Here is a 19,362-nt window from a genome sequence, read left to right on the forward strand (position 1 = left end):
ATTCTATATTACCAAGAAGATTAAATGAGATAATGACGACAAAGTCGATTTACAGGGGCTGTTGCCTCTGTAAGAGGGAGGGAGGAAACCCTCTGTGACCTTCAAGACAGGTGGCTTTTACAGCTAGATGGAGACTGCACTAGCGTGGTGGGAACTGCCATCATTTGATGGACGGTTGCTGGCCAGCCGTGGGGCTTACCACGGTCTCAGTTACATCTTCCAGTGGGGGAGATGTTTGTTGTCTGGTCTGGTCCTTCACATCCCAGCCTTGATGGGGACACCCTCAGACAGACTCTTCTGAGACTCGGCAGGAAGGAGAAGAACCTCCCATCCCGACTTCTCTGGGTGGCTGTAGTGAGGATACGGATGTACTTGTCGTAAGCACAGTGTTGAGCAGCAAACTGATGGGGGGCTTGGTGATGCTCTGCCCCCTGGACACTGTCCAGCTCCCCATCCCACTCCTCCCAAAAGCTCAGATTCCTGCCTCATCACCTGGTCTCCCAATTCCTCTCCTTGATGGAGCACCTGTATCCTTTGTCCTTTGAGATCTGCCCAAGCCATTCGTTGACAGGCTCACTTTAAGGTCCATGGCCTTGATCACTGAGATTGTTGTGGCCTCTTTACACAATAATAAATCCTTGAATTGGGGGAAAAGACCAGCTTGGGGGCGGAAAGTCAAGAGCAGAAAATGGTAAGTGAGAACAGTCAGGCAGGTAAAGCAGAAGCAGTGAAGGAAACTCAATGTCGGCTCTCCCTCTCCCTTAGCCCGGATGTCTGCTGTGCTGTCTGGGTGTGAGCCCAACAACCTCACACCTTCTCACACCCATTTCCCAACCAGTCCCCTTGCTCCTCCTTGTGGGTGGGGCTTGTGTCTCATGCTCCTGTCTTTGGGGTGGCGTTTCTCTGAAGAAGCCTGCCATTCCAAGGAAGAGAAGCATGCCAGTCCTGCATCTGGGGAACAGCTAAGCCGAGGGGTGTCAGACTCTGGTGTCTGGAGGTGAGGTTCAGTACCCGGTGCTGTTCGTTCCTTTCTTCAGAGAATAATGTTCAGTTTGGGGACTGAATCCCCTATGACACATTGGTGGAAGAGCTGTTTGGGATCATGCAGCCTTATTTAAAGGGCTGTGGTTTGGTGAGAAGGGTGAGTGCTTTTGGGTAAATACTAAGTGGAAGCATCTGGGTTCAGACGTGCCAAAGGAGGCTGTTGGAGGAGCAGTGACGTGACAGGAGCTGGGCAGGGCTTTAAATGGAAGGGCCAGAAAGCAAAAGGACTCCTTCCTGTGGGTTCAGCAGAGCCGGGCTCCAGCGCAGATATCCTTAGGGATCTTTTGGAACTCGCCCAACAGGAGTGGCTGGGAATGCCCAGTGCACATAACTCACTAACCTGGTACAGCAGGAAAAAGACACCAGGCAAGAAATATTGCATCTGTCCACTGTTGTCAGTTGGCAACTCCAGCCTGCACCAAGGTTTTGGACCCTTCAGTGAGTCTGATGGATCTTGGCACCCACTGGGCTCAGCTTAACTGTCTCACTAATCTGAAAAGTCTGATCTGGGATGTTTAGGTGGGAATGAAAAGCTTTGTGTGTGAAAAACATTTCTGCAGCCAAAAGCTTTAAACAAATGCTTGTTATTAGAGTGACTGATACCATGATTAGACGAGGACAAGTTAAACATGCTTGTTCACCTTAAGTGGCATTCTTTTATTTTCTCCTGTGCAGTTTTTCTTAGGCTGTTTAAGCTTCTATTCACTAACTAAAGAAATCAAGGCTCCACCTCTTTGCTTTTATTAGACTCAGAAAGGCAGTCACCAATTCTGATGGTAGCTTTCTCAGTATCCAGGTCCCTCTACCCTGCTCTAACTCCTCTGGAGTGTCCTGACAGGATGTCTCTCTGTGTCTGGCTCCTCTGTCCTGGTGGAAAAATAATGGCCGTGGCCTTGTCCTTGGGTCCTGATACTGCATGAGTGTCTGTGGGCCCTGCCATGGCCCTGCGGCCAGGTGTGATGCTTTTCTGCACCATCAGGCCCATCCCCTTGGGGACAAAGACCTCAAGGCTGGACAGGACCTCAGCCAGCCTCAGGGGCCCGTGTGCAGACTTGCCTGCCATCCCTGGAGCCTCTCAGCTTCTAGTCAAGACTGCTGCTGCTGCTAAGTCACTTCAGTCGTGTTCGACTCTGTGTGACCCCCATAGGCAGCACCCCACCAGGCTCCCTCGTCCCTGGGATTCTCCAGGCAAGAATACTGGAGTGGGTTGCCATTTCCTTCTCCAGTGCATGAAAGTGAAAAGTGAAAGTGAAGTCGCTCAGTCTTGTCCGACTCCTAGCGACCCCATGGGCTGCAGCTTACCAGGCTCCTCCATCCATGGGATTTTCCAGGCAAGAGTACTGGAGTGGGTTGCCATTGCCTTCTCCACCAGTCAAGACTAGTGACCTTTATTCTTCCATTTTTTCCCTTCTGGAATGGGAATGTCTATCCTGTCCCTGTCCAGCTGTATTTTGGAAGGAGACAACTTGTTTCACTGATACACAGACAGAAAGGAATTTTGCTCCTGGTCAGCCTCCAGCTGCCTTCCTCGGGCAGATGTGTGGTTCTCTTCATCCATCCAACAAGTGTAGCTGACTGGCTGCTATGGGCCAGGTGCTGGGCCCCACTCTGGGCTCAGAGACACAGCTCTGCCCACTGGGAGCTACTGCTCAGACAAAGGACCCTACATGGCTAGTGCTCTAGAGAGTTCTGTGAGGGAGTCTGGCATGAGCAAGGAGAGGGGGACCGAGCCTGGGCAGTCACTTCTATCTGGGGGAAGGAGAGGATACTGGAATCAGTGATGCTGGAATTGGGCCTTGAAAGAGGAGAGAGAATGGAGCAGGTGGGAAGGGGGTCTTGGCCAAAAACATTGCATCCTGAGCAAGCCTTAGAGTAAAGGCAGTGGGGATAAAACCACTTTGGCTGTTGTATCTAAGGAATTTTAACTGCTGTGGTTATAAACTCTCACCCAGTTATATGCAAAGGGCTTCCACATGCATTGTCTCATGGAATGTCCACAATCCTACCCCATGTATGTTTCCACCTACATTTTGTAATAGGGAAATAAGCTCAGTGTGCTAGGAACTTGTCCAAGGTCTGGCCCCTGATGGGAAAAAAGTGGCTTCAAATGGAAGCCTGGCTACAGAGCACACACTCTTGACTATCTCCTGGGTCCTTAACTTCCTCTCTGGGTGGTTTCCTGGGTGACAGGAAGCAGGTGAATTATTGTACAAGAGCTGAGGTACTATGGTTAGATTTGTGCAAGACCCAATGTGGAGGATGAGTTGGGCGTGGGTTTTCCTGCAGGCAGGAAAACCAGCCAGGAAGCCATTGCAGCCGTTCTGATGGGAGACGATGTGGCCTGAAGCCAGACAGGTGAGGATGAGAGGACAGATCAGAGAGTGGGTGAGGAAGGAGACTTTACTGGGCACGGTGACCAACTGGATGTGGGTGAGGGGCAGGAAGGCTAGGGCTGACCCCTGGGTTTCTGGCTTGGAGACTGTGGTGGCATCACTGAGGTGGTTTGGGGAAGACCCTATGTATTGGGGCCTGCTGTGAGGCCAAGAAGGGGGGAGGTGGGTGTCAGGCGTGGGGAAAGGGGTGGGCCACCTGCTGCCACTCCTCCTCCAAGCCCCCACAACCTCCCAGGCTTTAGTTTCCCGCTGTTTTATGTTTGTTGTTCAGTTGCTAAGTCGTGTCCGACTCTTTGCAACCCCATGGACTATAGTCCACCAGGCTCAGCTGTCCATGGGATTTCCCAGGCCAGGAGGGGGATGCTCTCAGGGGCCCAGTCACATGGAAGGCTTGCAGGGAGATGGCTGCGCACAGCTGCTCTCAGCCTTTTCCTGCAAGATCAAAGATGGGGTGATCACATTTAGGTGAGCAGGTTAAGCATGGTGCATTTTGTAAGCCTGTAAGGCTGTGCTTGCCCAGCTTCAAGACCAAAGAAAGAGCCCAGAGTCAATAATAGAGATACAAACATGAGTAGTTTAATGGAGTAGCTTACATGTCTGAAGCAAGGTCCTGGAGCGACTCCCTACCCTGTACAGCAGACAGCAGGCAGGACGTGGTGGCAGTCTTTGCTCCCGGGAGAAAGAGAGATTACTAATTATAGGGGGAATTGATGTCAGGTGGGCTCATTAGTTACCGGGAAACCACTAGAGGGACACGCCCCTCACCATCCCTTTGATACGCTATCATTACCTGGGGCAAGTACGCAGGAAGGTCAGTCATGTACTTAAGATAAGGGTGAAGCAGGCACTGGTTGGGCAGAGGACATACAGAGAGCAAGAGAACAGCCATCTCAAGTGACCTGACTGTACACAGGGTTTTCTGGAAGAACTGGCTCAAAGAGAAGATGGAAAGTTAGCCAGCATGGGCATAAAAGCTGGAAAGCTCCTGGATTCAGACAGTTAATGCTTAGAATCTGCCTGCTGATGGTAAGACATTGGTTGGGATGGGGCTGAGGTTTGCCATGGTGTATGATGGACACGTAGAGCTGCAGCTGAGTAGGTTGAGTCAATTTGGTAAGAAGCATAATTCTACCCTGGCTGGTGGTGGGACCCTGAAACTCTGCACAAGCAGTTGAGTGCCCGGTTGGGAGCTGTGTTTGCATTCCATCAACTTTGGTCAGTCTCAGGACCACCTGAGCCTCTTGCGCCATTACCTCTCCAGGTGCTTCTAACACGAAGGTTTGAGGAGCGTTGAGTCAGTAAGCCTTCAGTGCACGGCGCATGGAGAGGCTGTCTGGAGGCAGGGCAGTCAGTCAGGCTCTTGCCGCCCAGGGTGCGGTAAGGCCGGGGCAGGTGAGGTTGTGGAGCAGGTGAGGTCACCCCCAGCGAGTCGCTGGAGAGAAGATGGCCTCTGGGCTGACTCAGCAGCACGTGGCACCCCTGGTTTTATCCTCGGCCGCGAACTTTTCACATGGTTTATGGTGCACCCCTGTCTCAGTTCTCCTGGCTGTTCCTCCTCCGTCCCTTTCATTGATTCTCCTCCCTGACAGCACATTTGGAGTGTTTCAAAGAGTCCTGGAGCCTTTTTTTTTTTTTTTTTGTCTTACACTACTTTTTAAGTTACTTCCTGTGGTTGTTTAAATACTGCCTTTATGCAAATGGTTCCCAAAATATCTCCAGTCCAGATTTCTCCAAATATCTTGAATTTCCAAATGGCTACTGTACTCAGAATCTCTCTCTAGGTATCCCTGGGCATCTTTAACTGAATATTTCCAAAACCAACCTCCTAATTTCACACCCTTCCCACCCCACCCTCTCCAGCATTGTTGCTCCCACAGTTCTCCCCACTCTCTCAGAAGCTCAGGGCAAAAGCCTGGGGTTTCACTTTCTCCTGCCCACACCCAGCCTATCAGTAGAGCTTACAAGCTTTGTCCTCAACATATATTAAGGATCAGAACATCTACCACAGGCATTCTGGTCCAAGCTACCTTTATCTCTTGCCTGGTTTTCTTGCATTCACTGCTGTACCCCTCCCCCACCCCTTCATCCCGCTACCCCCAGTTCAAGCAGCAGCCAAAATAATCCTTTTAAAAGGTAAGTTAGACCCTCCTGTGCTCAAAGCCCTCTATTAGGTGGGTTCTTGCTTCAAAGTAAAAGTGGAAGGAAGGGAGGGAAAACAGGGTGAATCCTCAGGCACTTTGCTTTATCTGTCTGTAAAGGGGGAGAATAATTCCTAAGTGGCACATGGGGATTGAGTCAGAATGTTGGATAAACTCTTAGGCAGCTACAGACACTTGCCTGATATACAGTAGCTACAAGGAGATATGAGTACCCAGTAATCAATCAAATCTCGACTCTGTGCCAGGCACACCACACACGTTATCTCTTTTAATCCTTCTGATTTTTTTTTTAATCACTATATATGCACAATGTGAAGGCTCAAATAATCGTATACGATTTGTTAAAGTGGCCATCTCCCCATCTGCACACCCCTCTTGCTCTTCCTGAGATGGAGCCACTTCAAACTCTTAGTATTTTTATCCATGTTACTAGAAAAAAATGCTTGTTCTGCTACTTTATTCTTTTTTCGGTTGTCATTATCTGGTGACTTCTGAATTCCCACCCTGGAAGATGAATCAGCTGTCCCTTCAATCTTGCTCCCATCGCTCACATGCACTTTTCTATCCCCACATCCTGTCAGTGCCATTTCTGTTAAATCCATGTGTATGCGGTGTTTTGTTGCAAGGACTATTTTTACTTTTTGGTTTTCTCGGAGTTCTTTTGTCATTGCTTGGTTTGCATTTTCTTATCATGGAATTAAATTCTTCAAGTTTATAAATCTCTTAAGCTGTTTAGATGCATTAGATACTTCATTAATTTCTTACTACTGAAGAAATCTTTCAGAGCTTTTGGAAGCCCTCCCACATGGACCAACTGCCCTTTCCTGCTTGCTGCATAGCTATTGCCCCGGCATCTCCCTTGTGTCTCTTATCACATTCTCCATGTCCTTGTGGGCTTATGTCTTTCAAAATAAATTCCTCTACTATTGTTTCAGTGGTAGCTAAATTAGATGTTTGACTTCAATCTCCTGTATTTTTCTGAGCTCTGCCTCTTATTTACTTTTGCCCATAACAATGGTGTCAGTTTTATACTGATTTTATAGATGAGACAGTTGAGGCTCAGAGAGGTTAAGTAATCTGCCTAAAGGCCCACAGTCATCATGCAGCAGAGCCCAGGTTTTAACTCAAGACTGGCAGGCTATAAACCCTACGTTCTTTTTTATTTGTCCTTTAAAAAGAACGTCAATCTAGGTTGATATGGGATGTGATAGAAAATGTAGGCACTGGCATCAGCTGTCTTTGTATATCATCCTCCATCTTTATTGTTGTTATTTTTTAATGCTAAAAATGGCTTCTTGCTCTATTATCCCAAAGATAGAAGTTTCCCATATAGTTTTAAGAAGCTGTCTCCTCAGCTTAGGAATAAAAACAGATATTCCTTTAAATGACCATTTGAAGAGCCAGCCGCTGTGGTTTATGGATGACCAGTAAATTGTGGGGAAGGTCTCCGGTTTGTGGCAATAAACCACAAAGTATGTGGTGATACTTCTTTACCACCTGTTGGCCACTGAGGGCTGGAGAGGTCTGAGATGGATCTGAGTTCAGTAGTGGTGGATTCTTGGCTGAGGGTTCCTCCCCGGGGCTTGCTTTGTACAGGAATGCCAGGGCGCGTCTGTCTGCTGCTGTGAGGAGTCAGTAGACCCTGGAGGGACCAGGACTGCAGACCTATTCCTGATTCCTCCATCCGGGACACTCAGCCTGCCCAAAACACTTGGCATCTCTAACCACCTTTACTGAGAGAAAAGTGGTTTACTAAATGGGATGGTAGCTTGCATTTCAGCCTGGATGGAGACAAGTTAAGATTTACTTGCTCAAGCCTTACCTTAGTCAGCTGTTCCTGCCTACTTCTGATCCTCCTCTGCTGAACACAAAGGTAGTTAATACCGTGTCTAAGTAACTGCCCTAGAGGCCACCAGGCGTTGGGTGGCTAATTGTGGCTCACTTTCTAAACGTCACCTAACCCTGCCCCTTATTCAAGTTCAAAGTGCCAAACAGCCCTCTGTGCGGTGCAGATCACTTGACTCTGGCGCCTATCACAGCTGGACTCACAGCTGCTGGGTGGTTTCCTCCCTGGCTGCTAGCAGAGGGGAGGGTCTGTTGAGGGGAGCCCAACATCGGCACCGTGACGGTAGGAGGATGACAGCATCTAGAGAGGCCTGTGGGGGAAGAGAAGGATGCATGAGCAATGGACCACACCTTTCCTTAAACGACATTCCTTACCTTATCTCTGCAGCTCGGTGTGAGCCAGTTTCTTGGTGTGAGAAGACTGCCAGCTCGTCAGGGTCAAATGCAGGGCTCTGTTAATAGTCCAAGTGTCCAGAGAGAAAACAGCTTTTGGCCGGTTTAGCTACTGTCAGTAGACAGTAGACGGTGTTAAGAGCATCGTGTCCTCCTCTGCCTGCACCTCTCTTTCTTGGGCTTGCGGCGGTGCCTTCAAGTCCTCAGGGCACACCATCTGTTCCTCTGCCTGAGGGGCTGCCGCAGCCCACTCTCACAGGTGGCGAACACGATTTCACTTCCCCTCCCCACCACCTGCTTGGGGGCTGTCCTGGATCCTGCTCTCTTTCCCAGCCCTGGGGTTGCTGCCTTTCCCTGTGCACCCTCATCACCTTACTTCCCTGCGGAGTCCTCCTCGCAGGCAGCTGCTGGTGCTCTGTGCACTTAACCTCCACATCCCCGACGAACCCAGGTTCCTGGGGAGGTGCTGTGTCACTGTGGGGGTGAACAGACACACTGAGTTCAGCTGGATGACACGTTTGCTTCTGAGACCCCCAATTCCTTGAGAGCAGGGACTGTCCCAGGGTGCGTTACTGATGGGGAGTTCCAAACTGGTGAGGGGAGAAAATGGCTGAGGCTGCCAGAAAGGGAATGGTTGGCAAACGGAATCATGGCTTCCCTGTTCAATCAGAGTGTCCGTTTTCACAGATGGGCCTGGAGACGTCACTCCTGTGGTGTGTTTGGCCCTTCAGCAGTTCCCCCCGTACCTCACACCACTGACTCCTCACAGGGGCTGGCAGAGCCTGTTCTCCCTGCATCCTGCCATCACCTTAGACCCAGGACTGAGCTCATCAGTTGCCCAAAGCAGGTTCCGGCTCCTGAGCACTGCCAGTCTTACTGGCCCAGGTTCTGGACTGTAAAGATGATATACCTTTGACTCATGTTTTACTTGTTGCCAGCTCCCACGGGTCCACCCAACTTGCCCTCTGCCAAGTACACACTCATCCTTAGGCAGAGGGCCTGTGGGTCGTTTTTATGGCCCTTCTGTTGCAGGTGTCCTAAAGGGCTCGGCACTTTCTAACTGACTTCTCACCTTGCACCCCAGGACTAAGACCCCCAGTGGAGCCAGTCTACTGAAATACAAGGTCCTTCTCTCAAAAAATCTCTATCAAGTTTACACCTGAGGCCACTTGAGCTGCCCAGCACGCATCCAGATCCCTGATGCTGTGGGTGTGATTCCCAAGCTGCTCTTGTTGAATTGCCCTAGTCACGCTTACGTAAATCCCGTGGAGGGCTTTGACTCACAGTGAGCAGCTGGGTGCTCCTGTATAATCTCGCCAACCGTTTTGACGTTTGCCACCTACATCTTGTCTTTACACGCTTCCTTCCCTTTCACACACTGCCCCCCTCTGCCTGGAATCACCCTTATCTGCTGAGAAAGTACCTCCTCAGCCCTTATGGGCCAGGGAAACTACATACCAGCCTCTGTCAGCATACCTCACACTGCATCCTAATTATTCCTAATTCTGTCTTCTCCACTACACTGCGTGGTCTGAGGGAATAGGGTTGAGGTCTGATTCATCAATGTCCCCTCCACACCAGTGCCCAGCACAGCAGGGTTTAGGCAGTGTTGGCCATACAGCTCTATCATTTATTCACAACTTTTTACTCTTAAGTTTCCTTGGGCCAGTCACTCTGCTGGGCACACAGCAGTGAGCAAAGCAGACAGGGTCGCCAGCTTCCAGGCAGAGGGTTTGCAAGGCCAGTCAGCGAGGAAGCATAGATGGACGAGATACTTTGGAACTGCTGTGCTGCCAAGGGGCTGCTTCAGATGCGGGTGTGCAAGGAAGGCGTCTCTGAGAAGAGACTTCAGAGCTGAGGCCTGAAGGATGAGGCTGGAGCAGCCGTGCAGAGACCCGGGAAGGTGATCTCAGGGCAGAGGAATGGTAGGTGCAGTTTCAGGGGAGGCAGAGGGGCTCGGAGTGCTGGGGGAGTGGACAGGGCCTGAGGCTGCCAAAGCAGGGAGGTCAGAGGGGCAGGCCTTGTGGGGCTGTCCCGGCCAGATACTGCCGAGCTGCTTCTGCAGGTCAGGGTATGGACTTTGGATTTCTTCCTGGGAGTGGTTGGGGAGGCCTTGGAGGGTAGGATGGGTTTCACTCTTGTACTGTCTGTATGGCTAAGCAGGTGAGGGTGCTGAAACTGGCCCTCTTCTCTCCCCTTTTCCTGCTGCCTCTTCTCCAACCCCCACCCCCCAGCCTCACTTCCACTCAGACCCTGAGACCTACACCCGTGTGTGCTCTGAGCCACCTGGCTGCTCCTTGCTGCAGCCTGCCTGGCTCCTGCCACGGCCCCAAGGTGCCAGGGAGGCTCCCACCTCCTCCACGAGCCCCCATTCTCACTCTCCTGAGCTGACTGCACCCTGGTTCTTGCATTTCTGACCCTTTTTGGCTTTTGCCCCTGTGACTCAGAGCCCTCCTCCTCCCCCCTCCAACTTGCTTACCTTGCTTTGCTGTGCCCACCTCCCTCACAAGGCCAGCCTCTTAGACATACCTAGGTTCCCCCTCCCTAAACCTGATCCACTTTAAAGTCCCTCATCCTGTGAACTATCCTGGCACAAATACGTCATTTAAAAATGGCTGTTTATTGGAGCTTCCCTGGTGGCTCAATGTTTATTGAATCCTTACTACATGGAAGGCCTGCATTTTTAATGAAATGTTAATTACTCATTCAACTGTGACATCAACTCTATGAGTTTGGTACTGTCATCCTTCCCACTTTACAGAAGAGGATACTGAAGTTCAGAGATCACACAGGAAATGGCAGAGCCAGCTTTGAACCCAGAGTATTTAACTTTCTGTCTGGTGCCGTTCAGCATGGTTCTTTGTGGTCTTGACATCCTTATCCACACCCTCTCCAAACCACTTTCCTGTGCTTGCTCACGTTCCTCTCTTCACTCTGAAGATGTAACTCTATGGGGGAAAGGAGCAACAGATCTCCTGTTGCCTGACCTGCTCTATCCACCCTTGGATCTGGGAGCCCTGCCTCTCTTCTCCACAGCACTTATGCCCATTGGGCACACATGTGGGCTCTGCTGAATGAGCAGACAAACAATAGCACCTGCCGCCAGTTTACAGATGCGAATTAAGTCTCAGGATTACAATTGCTCTTGTAAGTCTCGGCCTGACACCCAGGGAGAGGGTGGGAAGTAAGAAAAATGAGACGAGGCTGCAGGAAGACAGTTTAGCTTAAAGACCTTGCTGAGAGGCAGAGTTGTCTGGAGATGGAACCAATTGCCACCTCTCTCATTAGAAGGGAGGCCCAGCATCAGGGAAATGGCTAGACAGTGTATTTTTGGAGAAATTCTTCCATGCTGAGAAGATGGGATTCTGCGCCTTGAATGGTCCTGGGTGGAGTAGGAAGGACTAAAATGGTAAGAGACTGTGCTCTCCCCCAACAGTGTGCCTGAAACCTTCCTAGACGGGGCCCACTGGCCCACATGAGAAGTGAAAGTGGCAGCTGAGGCCTCTCAGCCTGGATTATACCTGCCCTAGGAGAACACCGCAGTAGCGGGACAGATGCAGGTATAAGACCGCAAATGCCTGCTGTGACCCAGGGCTGCAGGGCACGTCCCGATGGAGTCCTCGCTAGCTGTGTGCGATCTGCAGCCCTAGGGGAGCCTCGAGCCTTCCCCGGGGTGGCTGCAGCTTCTGGAGCTGGGACTGTGATGATGGTGGCAGTGGCAATCGCCACCTCGCTGCCACAGGTGACCCTGGAGAGCCCCAGTGGCTTTTCGTGACAGAAACAAGTGGGATCACCTGCTAAAGATTCATGGAGTCCCCATGCTGGGAGGTGGCAGAAACCCACTGTGGGCTACTCAGATTCCTATGAGAGTGCGGTTACCATGGTGGAATGAGAGGGCTCAGTGGTCTTGGGTATGTAACATGAAATACTCTAATTTTTCCTTTGTGCTGTGTTTGAATCTTCAGTATTAGGAGACGGAGAGAAAAGGACTCATGGCTTCTGACGCCAGTCACGTGCTAGAAGCTGCCCTGGAGCAGATGGACGGAATCATCGCAGGTATGCTCAGGGGTCCTGGCGACCTCCGCACTGAGAAACCATTTTCCTCTCATTGGACTTCTCTTTTGGGTGCAGAGACAAGGCCCCTGTTGGATTTCTTTTATTTTATTGTGTGTGCTCTCTTTCAACAGTGCAAACTCAGACTCTTTGATAGCTGGTAAGGGTCTAGGTCTCTGCTGAGACTGCGGCTGTGCCATATATTAGCACATGAATAACTGTCCCCCTTTGGATCCTGGCTGCAACAGGTGCAGTGGCACTGATTTTATCATGAAGTTTTCACAGTACGGCGTGGTTTCAGTCAAGCTGAAACTTGCAATATTGCAGACTTTGCCCTCTAACACCGGTGTCATTTCCCTTCCCTGGCTGGGCTGCAGTATGCCTGTCAGGAAGTGGTTTTGTATTGATTCACTTAATCACCTGAAGAATGTTCTTTATGCCATATTATTGCAACTGTTTGGCTTCATGTCTGTATGAACCAGTTAGGAACATTCTCTTGAAAAGATCCAGCAAAGCTGTTTAATTGGAAAGGACTGCCGTGGGCTGTTTGGGCTGATTAACTCCTTGGTGGGGGACAACTGAAGCCCATACTGATTGGAACAAGCCTGTCATTGGAAATTTTTCTCTGCAGGCCACAGGCCTTCTTTCTATCCTTACCTGATACAAGTCAGTGACCTTATTTGCCGACTGGGCATTTCTTTGGGACTTTGCTCCTTGTTGTGTGGAGCTATGGCTGCAGAAGGCATGTTTGGGCTGAGTGTGACTAGAACCCAGGGCGTGCACAGGGCACCTGACATTGCCCGGTGTCTGTCCTCCCATCCTGCAGAGAGACACCTGAGGCACTGGGGGTCCTGGGTGTTTGCGCCTGGGGCAGAGGAGGTAGGTATTCCGTGCCTTGAAACTTCTGCGTGCTGTGGTGCACAGATGGCGTGTTCCAGCTGTCATCTGTCAGGCTCTTAGTTTCTCAGTGAACAGAAACGGTCCTCAGGAGGCCGACCAACATCTGGGTTTTCAGAGACTCCGGAGATTGGGATGTCTCGCTCCAGGTTAGGGTCCCGGACGCCCTATTGAGAGGAAATGATCAACAGTGTGGGTTTCCTGGCAGTCTTTTCAGAGAGTCTCCCCCAGAAGTTTCCAGGGTCTCCTGTGCATTGAGATCAGAGTCACAGAGTCAGGCTCTGAGACTAGCTCAGGTGGTCAGCACTGCTGAGCCCCCAGCCCAGGGGCAAGAAGGAGACTATGAGAGCCCCTGGAGCAGGAGGAGCTCTTAGACAGCTGGGACAGGTGAGTGGGACACCTCCTAAAGAAGGCAGCCTGTGTGGGGTCACTTCCTACTGCCTCTGAAGTTCCCCATGCAGACACCCCTGAAATGACAAAGCGTCTGGCATGGTCCCCTCCGTCTGTGAGCGAGGACCGTGGGTCTGAATACTTGGGGCCTTGGCTTGGTCAGGGACCTGTGGTGGGTGTGGTTCCTGGAGCAGAACCAGGGACTCCCCTCCTGTTCCCTTCCAGCATTGTGTGCTCCCCCCTTCTCCTGTTTCCTTAGGCCTCCACTCTGGCAGACTCCTTCTGGAAGGGCTCCCTGGGCGTCTCTGGAACAGATACAAGAGTTTTGCTGAGAGGTGGTCTAAAACATTCCAAGGAGTTCTTTGGTTGGAGGAACACCTGTAGCCAGACTGCTTGTTTCAAATCCTAGCTGTGCATCAAGTTACCTGCATGATATGTTCTTCAGCTTCCTCATATTTAAAATGGGTATAATAATAGAACCCACCTAAGAAGGTTGCTGTGCTTATACATGTAAGGGCTTAACACAGAGCCTGCCATATAGTAAGCACTGGATGGCATCACCGACTCGATGGACATGAGTTTGAGTGAACTCCAGGAGTTGGTGATGGACAGGGAGGCCTGGCATGCTGCGATTCATGGGGTCGCAAAGAGTCGGACACGACTGAGCGACTGAACTGATAAGGTGTCAGCTCTTGGTAAACTGAGTTCTCATTTATTCAGGTCCTTATTTCACCCATTTGCATGCTGTGGTTTTCATTGTCTAGCTAAGGCTTGTGCATGCCTCTTAGGCTCGCCTGGCGTCTACAAGATTAACGCAAAGTCTCTGAGTGGGCTCTGCTCTGCTCTTGCCCCCTTGTCTTCCACAGAGCAGTGGAGGAATCAGATCACACCACTCTCCCCACAACTCTTCAGTGGCTTCGCATTTCAGGATAAGCATCCGAAGTCCCCATTATAAGCAGCAATGCTGTATGCGACTTGGCCTTTGGCTGCCTGTGTGGCTGCACCTCCTACACCTCCCATCTGCTTGTCTTGCTTTAGCATAGGCTGTCTCAGGGCCTATGTGCTTGCTGTCCCTCTGCTGGAATGTTCTCCAAGTACACTGAGGTCAGGTCTCGGCTGAAATGTCACCATGCAGAGGCCTTCCCTGACACTCTCTCATGTAGCGTCCCTACATCCCTCCCCCAGTCCTCGCATTCTGTTTTTATTTCTTTATAGAACTTACTACCATTTGACCCATTAGGTTCATATTCATCTGTTTATTATCTGCCTCCTGCACCAGGATGTAAGCTCTGTGGCAGCAGAGGCTTTGCTGGTACATCTCCAGTACAACACAGAACACGTGCTTAATAGATGTTTGGGTCCCATGTGTATTTGATTTACTTCTCTGAATAAGCTCCCCTTTTCATTTATTAGGTGGCAGTTACTGGTTTCTGTACCTATCCCCTGTCTGTCTACATGCTGAACTTCATTGATTATTTTCTCTCTTGTGTCTCTGGCTCATTCTTGTGGAATAATAAATCACTAATTTTTTTTTTTTTTTTTTGAAGACTCTGTGGTTAGCATGTCCTGTGAGCTATCTCTTAAGCAGTAATTGGCTCACCCAGACATTTGACAGGAGCTATTTGGCAGATAATTCAACACTGAGTTTATTAGAGAGTGTCTGGAGGGCATATGTTCTATGCCATTTGCGATGAAAAGAATAATAATTATTGAATGCTTTTGTGTGGGATACTTTTCCTCAAGATTATTAAAGCCACCCTCATTTTCAAGTTGATTGGGCCAAAGAGCTTAGGGATTTTTGTGGTTATTAATGTAAACTGCAGTTAGACTGTTGGAGTTTGAATCCCAGCTCAGCCACTTATGACTGGCTGTGGAGTCTTTGGGCAAATTGCTTGATCCCCTTGAGCCTCAGTTTCCTCATAGTGTATAGACATTGGTAATAACAGTGCCATCTCATGTTATTGGGAGGATTAAATTAAGGTAAAGAAGGCACTTAGAATAGTGCCTGTTACCTGGTAAGTGCTCACCAGCTCTAAATCGCCTTGGTTTTGTTGATATGACTACTGACATTATTGCCACCCGAGCTGTAGTGCTGGTAAATGACGGACTCAGATTTGCGTCCAGGCTGCCTGAGATCCAGATGTCTTCCTGGCTCATTTCACTCCTGGGTTCATCTCATGGAGATGTGCAGCAGAGCCCCTGGGGTTCTGCAGGGCTGTCTAGGGAGTTCACTAGGCGGAGGTCCAGTCCTGTCCTTGTCCCCAGTCTGTTGGTCACAGTGGCTTTGCTCTCTTCCCTTCTACATTCACCTTCCAAGTAAGAGCTTGTTTGCTTGAGCATAGAGCAGCTAGAAGGAAGTTGAAGACTGTGGCGCCGACATCATGAATCACAGATTCTGTAGGGGTTATGTCTTGGTGTGAACATTTATATTGTCCTTTCTTTATTTCTATTCTCTCACTCATTTGAAGTCGAAGGGTGTCAAGTACTACTTCCAGCTGGTAAAGGACTCAAACCACTGCATCCTCTCACTTAATGAAAACACAGTTATGCTTATCTTAGTGAAGAAGTTTTTATGGGCTTTCTGCGTGCCCTAAATAGCAAGCATTTATGTAGGCTATTAGCCTATTGAAATCTGAGAGCTCTATGGTGAGAAAGGCAGTGCCACACAACTGCAAGACCCTTGACACCTTACAGCATCTCAGGGAGGTATCTGTGCTGTAATTCAAACTCAATGCTGTATTTTTGTACCTGATAAATCCTTTAATGTAACACATTTGAATCACATGAAAAATCAGATTTCTGCTGTAAGTGACCCATTCCCTAGTCTTGACACTCTTTAAAAAAAACTGGTGTGGGAGGCTCATGGCTAAAATATATACTTTTAATTCCACTAGTGTTATTAACTATACCATTTGTATTTTGCTTGTTTCACAAGATTATTATTTCTTGTATTACCAAGTATATGACTGAGCCTTCAACGGAAATGACTAGACTTGAAGCAGTTGATCAAATGTATAGTTCGATATATGATCAATGATTGTAATAGTGTAACTCTAGAAGGCAGTGGCACCCCCCTCTAGTACTCTTGCCTGGAAAATCCCATGGACGGAGGAGCCTGGTAGGTTGCAGTCCATGGGGTAGCTAAGAGTCGGACACGACTGAGCATCTTCACTTTTCACTTTCATGCACTGGAGAAGGAAATGGCAACCCACTCCAGTGTTCTTGCCTGGAGAATCCCAGAGATGGGGGAGCCTCGTGGGCTTCCATCTATGGGGTCGCACAGAGTCTGACACGACTGAAGTGACTTAGCAGCAGCAACATGTAGAAACAAATGGATTCCTACTCAAATGGACACAATTTCCTTCAGTAATGATTATTAATGATTATAACACTGTATAACCAGAACTTCCCCTTATTAATTACTGTACAGTATGACAGGCTACTCTTCACTTTCCAAAACTCTTTCCAAAAGAGTTTCCAGAAGAGTATACTTAGGGCATGTGATATCAATGTGTATATAATTAAGCCTTTAATGCAAAAAAAAAGTGCCCTCTTCTTGTGATCAATGTAAACAGTACAGATGGTGCAAGAGATGATCACTCACAGAAGCGACCAGGCCAGGAGAACTCAGAGGACATCCTGATACACAAGTGCCGAATACGCCCCTGCAGAGGCAAGCGTGGTGACCCCCATCATCGGCAGGCATTCGTCTGCTCTGGAGACATGAAACAAAGAAATGCCTTCTAAGCAGAAATAGGAAATGAAGCAGAAACATGAAGTGAAACTCCTTGTACAGCTGAATTCTTGAAATCTGAAGGGGTGTATCCCGAGTGTGATTGTATTTAATTAGGACCCAAGAGTTTTATACCAGAAAGTTAGGACAAGGTGACTTAGAAAACCCAGAACCTTTGTCCAAATGAGTTGTTTCTAATACAAAAGACCAGTTATAAGTTCCAGTAAGATGTTAACCTTTGATCTGGTCTTCCTCTTGATTAGTCCCTGTGATTCAGCCTACAAATAATACCGTAATTGAATTACACTGTTGATGATTGAAATTGAACACTATGCTGCTTAATTGCATCCCTGTGGATGACCCTGAGCAACGACCACATACACTAATTTTGTGTAGGGCTTCATCTGTGGGCTAATGGGGTCAGCGGCTGCTCCAGGAGGCTGTGTATGTGTGTGTATGACCAGAGAACCCCTGGTCAGGACACAGAGGGCCACTTATTTCTCTTCACTGTGTGGGAGGTTACTCATGGGGTTATCTACAAGCTATACCCATCGATGGAGAACAGTAAAAAAGAATCTGTTTAATGACAGTTGAACAAAGAGGTTGCTCTGTCTGGGCCTTTCTTCCAACTGTTTCTTTTTTAAAGAATTTTTTTTGATGTGGACCTTTTTCTTTTTTAAAAGTATTATTGAATTTGTTACAATATTGCTTCTGTTTTGCTTTTGGGGTTTTTGGCCTCAAGGCATGTGAGGTCTCAGCTCCCCAGGACTGGAAACTGTACCCCTTGCACTGGAAGAAGTCTTAACCACTGGACCAGTGAAATCCCTCTGCCAACTCTGATTAGTGTCCATTTTTTGTTTTTTTTTGTTTGTTTGTTTTCAAGATTGTGTGAGGGCAGAGAAAGTTCTAATCAAGACTGGAATTATTCATGCGGGCCCATGAGTGACTTTAGCTGTGGCGTTCAAGGCTGATGATGCACCCACACTCTGAACAGTTAGTTGGCCTTATCTCCAACCTCTCCAAGGCCAATCAGTGTGGAGTGGTCATCAGTAACAAAGCCACCTGTTTTCCAGTCAGGACTCAAGTTGAGAGTCCTCTACTTTGACACTGACCCAAGGAGAGTCAGCGGAATTTTGGAGGTGTCTAGTGGGCTGAGATGTTAAAGGCTGCCCTTTGCATAAAGAGGTTGAGATGGCCCACAGTGGGGCTGGGAGCCCTGTTGAACAGCTACATTCTATTTTTCACCCTTGCTGGCAGAGCCCACATCTCCAGCCTCATTTTCTATTCTCTTAAAGTGTGTGAGTAAATTTGGAATTATCATTTGTTCATTAAATATTTGCTTATAGTTTAAATTATAGGAACTGACCTGCAAAACCATCTGGACCTTGTATTTCCTCATGTCTTTTCTTGATGGTTAGGGATAGTCAGGGTTTAATTTTTTTCTCTATTGAGTTCTGGCATGCTGTATTTTTCTAGATATTTGTGTATTTTACCAGTATTTTCCATTTTGTTAGCATATGGTTGCTTATTGTGTTTTATCTTTTTAAGGTCTGCTACACTTGTTATATCTGTATTTATTCCTAGTATTGCTTATTTGTTTGCCTTCTCTTTATTTTTTGATCAGTCTTTCCAGAGAGTACTTTTTAATGACTGTTTTCAAAGAATTATTTTTGCTGATCAGTCCCCATAGTAGGTGTGTATATTATTTATTCTATAAATAGATAAATGTGTGTATGTATTAGCTCAGATTCTTCACAGAAACAGAACCAATAGGGTGTGTGTGTGTATGTATGTATGTGCAGAGAGACAGAGCAAGAGACAGAGAGAAAGAGACATTTATTTTAAGGAATTGGCTCACATGAATGTGGAAGTTGGCAAGTTCAAAGTCTACAGGGTAAGCCAGCAGCCTGGAGGGCCAGGAAAGAGCCAGTTTTGCAGTTCAAGTCCAAAGACCATCTGCTGGCAAATCTCCACTTCTTCCAGAGAAGTCAGTTGTTTTTTTTCTGTTAAGATCTTCCACTAATTGGGTGAGGCCCACCCACATTATGGAGGACAGTCTGCTTTCTCAAAGTGTACTGATTTAATGTTAATCTTACTGAAAAACATATCTTCACAGAAACATCTAGAATAATATTTGACTAAATATCTGAGTATTGTGACCTAGCCAAATCGACACATACAACTAGCCATCCATATATATATATAGAGAGAGAGAGAGAGACATTATGTATTTATGCTTTATATATGTACATATTTAACTTCTTTGAATATATATTCTTTATCATTTTCTTTTCTACTTACTTGAATCTATCTGTTCAGCTTAACAAATCAATAATATATAATATTATGTATTTAAAATTGACTAACTTAATTGTAGTGGTTAACGCGGTTTCTGATCCTTTTTGGAATTTATTGACTCTTGCTTTGTCACTTTGACTAGAACATTGTCTGTTTC

General features: G+C 48.1%; 1 protein-coding gene across 6 annotated transcripts in view; it reads left to right on the top strand.

The window, feature by feature from the left end:
• Positions 1-19,362, top strand: part of PPFIBP2 (PPFIA binding protein 2) — a 155,592-nt gene that overhangs the window by 21,853 nt on the left and 114,377 nt on the right. The window contains exons 1-3 of one of the 6 annotated variants that reach the window (XM_044929464.2): positions 3,666-4,463; positions 11,271-11,394; positions 11,800-11,890. In XM_044929464.2, coding sequence (XP_044785399.2) covers positions 11,827-11,890 — 64 coding nt within the window. In that variant the 5' untranslated portion in view covers positions 3,666-4,463; positions 11,271-11,394; positions 11,800-11,826. Of the gene's footprint in view, positions 1-871; positions 998-3,665; positions 4,464-11,095; positions 11,244-11,270; positions 11,395-11,799; positions 11,891-19,362 lie in introns of those variants that run through there. The other 5 variants (XM_025266582.3, XM_025266581.3, XM_044929468.2 and 2 more) reach the window with 5 other exon arrangements.

Source organism: Bubalus bubalis, chromosome 16 (assembly GCF_019923935.1).
Source record: "Bubalus bubalis isolate 160015118507 breed Murrah chromosome 16, NDDB_SH_1, whole genome shotgun sequence".
Taxonomy (NCBI): Eukaryota; Metazoa; Chordata; class Mammalia; order Artiodactyla; family Bovidae; genus Bubalus; species Bubalus bubalis.